Below are 5298 nucleotides of genomic sequence, written 5' to 3'. Positions count from 1 at the left end.
CGGCGCCTCAGGGCTCTGAAGGCTTCCGCGCCCCGAGGGAGGCGCCGCGGGAGTGGCAGCCCCGAGCCGCCCCTGGCCAGGCTGAGGACGCAGTGGCGCCCCTCTGCTTCTACCTCGATAGAGCCCTGGTCGGGGTCCTCATAGGTAATAACGGTCGCATCCCCACCCCTCAGTCTGTTTGGCGCTGAGGTAAGCGGGTGGGAGGAGGAGAGGACCCGGCAGCGGAGAGGTTTGTTCCTGTGGTCCCCTCTGCCCCTCCCTGTGTGCCCCGAAGAGGTGCACCGCTGCCTTCCGTCTCGCTGGCCTTGGAAGGGCCCTGGCCCTTTGATTCCCCATACATCTTTCTCCCCCGGGTGTGGCAGGATGCTTTTGCAGGGCACTGGCCAGAAAGTAGAGCTCTCCCGCTCGCCAGGGTAGCTGAGCTTTTCCTCCCTCAAGGGGTTGGGTTGATGGCAGTTTCTTATGGCCAGCAGTCGGTAGGTGGGCTGCAGCCCTTCTCTGGTTGTGTGGAGGAAGGCTGGCTCTCTCTTGAGCTAGTTTTGCTACTTCATCGCTTCAACTGGGTTGCCTCCCCTCTGCTCCCTATGCACCTTGTGTTTGCTTAACTGCCAAAAGAGTTACCTGCATTTTCCAACCCTTTAGTGTCACAAGTTCTTTTATTTATGGATATAAAGGTCTTAGGTTTTGATCGCAAGCAAAATACTTATAGTTACCATGTGTACTTTTTGACAATGTGGCCTAAATCTCTGTTATACCTGCAGTATATCTTTATAACAGGTCGGGGTGGAACTAAAATTAGAGAGCTTGAGGATTCTTCGGGCTCCAGGATAAAGGTACCATGTGCTGTGTGGCATCCAGGCCTGGACTCTGGTGGGAACATACTTTGGTCTTGCTTCCATGTAAAACAGTTACTGCAGCAAGTTGAAGGGTGTTGCAATCACTGTAGTAATTCCACTCTTTTATAAGAGCTGGTGAAAAGGAAGTAGAATTGAGGGTGCAGCTTGACTGGTATGTGAAAGTAGGAAAATCTTCTTGACTTTTTTTTTCTTAAGTATGCATTTATTTCCCTTTCTTTTAGAAAGGGAATTAAAGGGCCTTTTCCTGGGAAGAGAAGTTGAAACTCAGAGGAAAAAAAAAATGTATTGTTTTCAGTATGTATTCTTACATAATGTTTGTCTTTCCAGTATTTAAAAAAAAACAACTCAATAGGGTTTTTTGAACGTAGATTACAAAGGGAAACTCTGAAGCTGAAGTAAAGATTTTTGGCAGCACTGATGCGCAAATCAAGGCCAAGATGTTGATTGATGATACTGTTAGAAGATCTGGACAAAACTACTTGAGAGGTGGGACTGAGAAAGGTAAGAAATACGTTCTTGGAAAGAAAAAAAATACTCTTCCTGTATATTTGGTAGTTTGCTGGAGTGTTCTTATGTTAGTAGTATTTTACCAAAGTGAATTAACTTTCACCTTGTTCTTGGGCAACGGCACACCTTCTTAAAATGGAAATACCTAAACATGCTCCTTTCTCAGCTCTGAATAGTTTCCCCTGCTCAAACTGCCAGATTTCTGTAAAAATCTGTTCCTATGTGTTTTCAACAATTCTAATGAATGCGGAGTGTTGTACTGCTTGGTTTCTTGCACTATCAGTCAGCTTCACCCAAAATACAAGTATTGGCTGTAATTTAAGCTTTAATGTAGTATCTGTGCAATATTAAAATTCAATAAGCTTTAATTAATGTAGCCTGTAAAGTAAACATATACAGATTATAGCATGAGTGATGCTGACTTCTTACTTCTTTCATGGGAAGTCAGCATTTAAGATTTGATGTTGCCCATCTCACCTCACTTTACTAGGCTTTATTATGTTAACTTTGTGTGGGTATATAAGTAATGATTGTATGTTGAGGTGCTGCTTAGGTTGTTGGTATTTGTCTTGTGTGTGCTCCCAAGACTTTTGCACAGGCAAACAACATCCATAGGTGTTGATCTTGAGGCACTGATGAGGAAGAAGGGATCTGAGAGTTGTTTCGCAGCATTAGAATAAGGAATGGAGTAGTTGTGAGTTTTGATTTTAGAAATGCACAGAGGGTGGGTGCGTGCGTTTTAAGAGGCTACTGATAGTTAACGCTGCCTGAGTACGTGTGACTGTATCTTCCGCGTTTCCTGATACGTAATTGTGCTACCCCTTACATCTTCAGTGTAAAGCCTTCCTTTCTTAAGCATTAACCTCATCAGAAAAGGCATGTAGGGTGTAACTGCACTGAGACTTTATTGTGGTGGTGTATGCTTTAGAAGTAAAACTTGCTCTTGTAGCTGTTAAAAGTACAGCTTTGCCTGCATGTCGCCTACCGGGCTGACAAGTTTTTCAAAAGCCTGCTGCACAACAAGCCTTATTTTATTGCTGGAGGAGCTGCATTTTGAACCCTGTCATTACTTTCTTTAAGTAGCTAAAGATGTTGAAATGCTTCTCTTTTTTTTTGGTCAGAACTGGATTTGTACAGATTTTGCCAATGTTTTGGGCTAAGACCTAGGAAAGAATTTTCTATTTAAACGCTTCCTGTATATTCACAATCACATAAGAGGCCTTGCAAAAGAAAAAGCAAATAAAGTGTTTATTTTGAGGGGGGGAGTCACCCCCACCCTGCAAGAGATTCCATCAAACATCAGCGTTTTGGTCCTAACTTCACAGGAAAAACCTCATATGTTCTCCAGCCTGAAAATAATCCAAAGAAGCCGGTGATTAACTGGGCCTCTATCCATGAAAACAGAGCTAAATACGAAGCTATGAAGTGGGCAGGTTAGTTTCAAAATTTTGATTGTGTGGTACTTGTCTTTGTATGATAAATTTGTTGAATGCTTAAATGTTTTGTTCTGGATTAGTTGGTTTGCTTTTGGTTTTTGGTTTTGGTTGTTGTTTTTTTAATTATTATTATTTTTTGCTTCGAACTGACTGAATCAGTGTGCCAGTTTAAGTGTTTGCAGTGAAGTAACCATGTCAGCAGTTCTCAGCATGGTTGTGGAGGACACTCTAGTGGCTGTGTGAAGACTTAAATTTGCTACTCAATTGGTATTTTGACTTCACCCTTTGATAATGCTGTTGTTTTGAATGTGGCCTCAGCAAAAATCTGAAAATAGCTAAATATTATACTCTAGATATTAGTAGAAATTACTTGAGAACTTGAAATATGCAGAAGTGGTTCTTTTGCAGATACTTAAGTGTTTGTCTCAGCCTTTACCTTTTACATGAACTACAGACTTCCACCACTGTTGCCTTGTCTCCTAGTACAAGGCACTTTGTGGGTTTTGGGATTTTCACCTTCAGCTTTAGCAGACTTGCCCCGAATCTGTAGCGTTTCTTACTGACGTAACTTTCCTTTTTCTAATTTGTTGAAGGCTTGCCTCCCATTGAGAAAAACTTCTATAAAGAGTCGTCAAGGACTGCATCTATGTCACGAGAAGAAGTGGAGCTGTGGCGGTAAGATCATTTCTATGGGGAATCAGCTACTTGGCCAAAAAAAAACTATGAAGCTGTGAAGCCCAGAAAGTGGGAAATGAAATACTGAGACAGATCTATTAATGTTAGGGTCTAGTAATAGCTTAGATCTTCTTGGGAGTTCTTCCTTAGGAATTAAAAAATAACTAGCAGGTGAGGTATTATTTGTTGCTCAAAAAATAACTTCAGGGGTTAACCGCTTCTCTAAGAGCGTTTGATCGAGTTCACTTTGAGAAGGAAAAATATCCAAGACAGTTCACTGGCTTTTGGCTATTTCTTTGGATTTCATAATGTTTTCTAGGTCCTCCAAATATGATTATTCACATGTTGAATATCTCTTGGCTGCCTTTTTTATCACCATGTACTTTAATGAAATCCCATCTTCAAAACAAATTTCAACTTCTGCTACTGTTGTCTTCCTATCTGTCTATCTGTCTTGTCTGTACAAATGCATCCTGGTGAGTACATGCCTGTATCCATTCATTTTGTTCCAGCAGTCTACATCATTAACTTGCAAGAAAAGCAGATCTTCTGTCCAACTCCTCATATTCTGTGATTCTGTTCAGGCTCTGCTAACAGTTTCAACCCTTTTCTGTAGCTCTAATGAAGTTGGTGAACATTCTTGAAGTGTTACCTTTTATTACTTTTCTTTTTGCATGCTCTGTTTTTTCTCTTGCATGCCCACCAGAGAAACCTTGCCACAGTGGGCAAAGCGTGGAATTGGCACCTGTGTATGTGTCACTGTTAGATTCAGAAAGTGCACTGAGGAACAGCAGTTGTGTGATAAAGACATGTTTTTCCTTGATCATCTAATCCGTTTACTCTAAGGAAAAAAAACCCAGTAATTGGGAAAAAAAGGCTCTTTGTAAACATGAGGAAGGTTTGAATTACCCATTCTTTTCCCAGCCCACACCCTGGTTGCAGTAGAACTATTTGCTGAGTGGAAGCAAAGAAGTTCTTTACTGAGAGGGTCGTCAGAAGCTGGAACAGGCTGCCCAGGAAGGTGGTGGAGTCACCATCCCTGGATGTATTTAAAGAGCGGGTAGATGAGGTACTTAGGGATATGGTTTAGTGGGTAGACAGGAGCGGTTGGACATGATGATCTCAGAGGTCTTTTCCAACCAAGTGATTCTGTGATTCTGTGTGAATCTTCAGAAGAGTGCAGGACTGGAATGAAGATAAACTATTTATACATGTTAATACCTCTTAACTGGAGGGAGCCTCATAATCACAGTTTTTAATGTAGCTTTTTGTGTGCGTTGTGGTTTGGGTTTTGTTCATTTGGTTTGGGGAGTTTTTTTGGGAGTGGGGAGTTGCAGCTTGTCTTCCTGAGCACATTCTTTTTCTATAAACTGTTCTGTTTGTATTTGCTAAAACACCCAGGGGGCTGCTCTGACAATATTTCGGGAAGTTTTTTGTCAGTATATAAGGTTCTGACAAAGCCGTCCAATCCATTGCTCTGAGTTCTGAGTTGTCTTTAGGTTTAAAAACTTGTCACAGTTATTTAATTTGTAATAGAGTATAATTGAAGTCTGATATGACAGGACTGCAGTTCATGTCGATACCCATATATAACTTCAAATTAGTCATTCTTAAGAAAGAATGGTAATTGATACTTCCACAAGTGTTTCTGTAGTAAAGCTTTCTTAAAAGTTAGAAGAATCACAGAATCGCTCGGTTGGAAAAGACCTCTGAGATCATCACGTCCAACCGTTCCTGTCTACCCCCTAAACCATATCCCTAAGTACCTCATCTACCCGCTCTTTAAATACATCCAGGGATGGGGACTCCACCACCTCCCTGGG

The 5298-nt window shown here is 41.6% G+C and overlaps 1 protein-coding gene across 1 annotated transcript in view; it reads left to right on the top strand.

Annotated features, from left to right (window-relative positions):
* Positions 1 to 5298, top strand: part of LOC104544867 (probable ATP-dependent RNA helicase DDX43) — a 19981-nt gene that overhangs the window by 6424 nt on the left and 8259 nt on the right. The window contains exons 3-7 of the mRNA XM_010189856.1: positions 12 to 144; positions 778 to 833; positions 1226 to 1343; positions 2690 to 2797; positions 3394 to 3475. Of these exons, the coding sequence (XP_010188158.1) occupies positions 12 to 144; positions 778 to 833; positions 1226 to 1343; positions 2690 to 2797; positions 3394 to 3475 (497 nt within the window). The remainder of the gene's footprint in view (positions 1 to 11; positions 145 to 777; positions 834 to 1225; positions 1344 to 2689; positions 2798 to 3393; positions 3476 to 5298) is intronic.

The sequence above is a fragment of the Mesitornis unicolor genome, unplaced genomic scaffold (genome assembly GCF_000695765.1).
Source record: "Mesitornis unicolor isolate BGI_N332 unplaced genomic scaffold, ASM69576v1 scaffold41058, whole genome shotgun sequence".
NCBI classification, from domain to species: domain Eukaryota; kingdom Metazoa; phylum Chordata; class Aves; order Mesitornithiformes; family Mesitornithidae; genus Mesitornis; species Mesitornis unicolor.
Note: the sequence above shows the minus strand (reverse complement) of the source record. Positions and strands in the feature narration are given on the sequence as shown.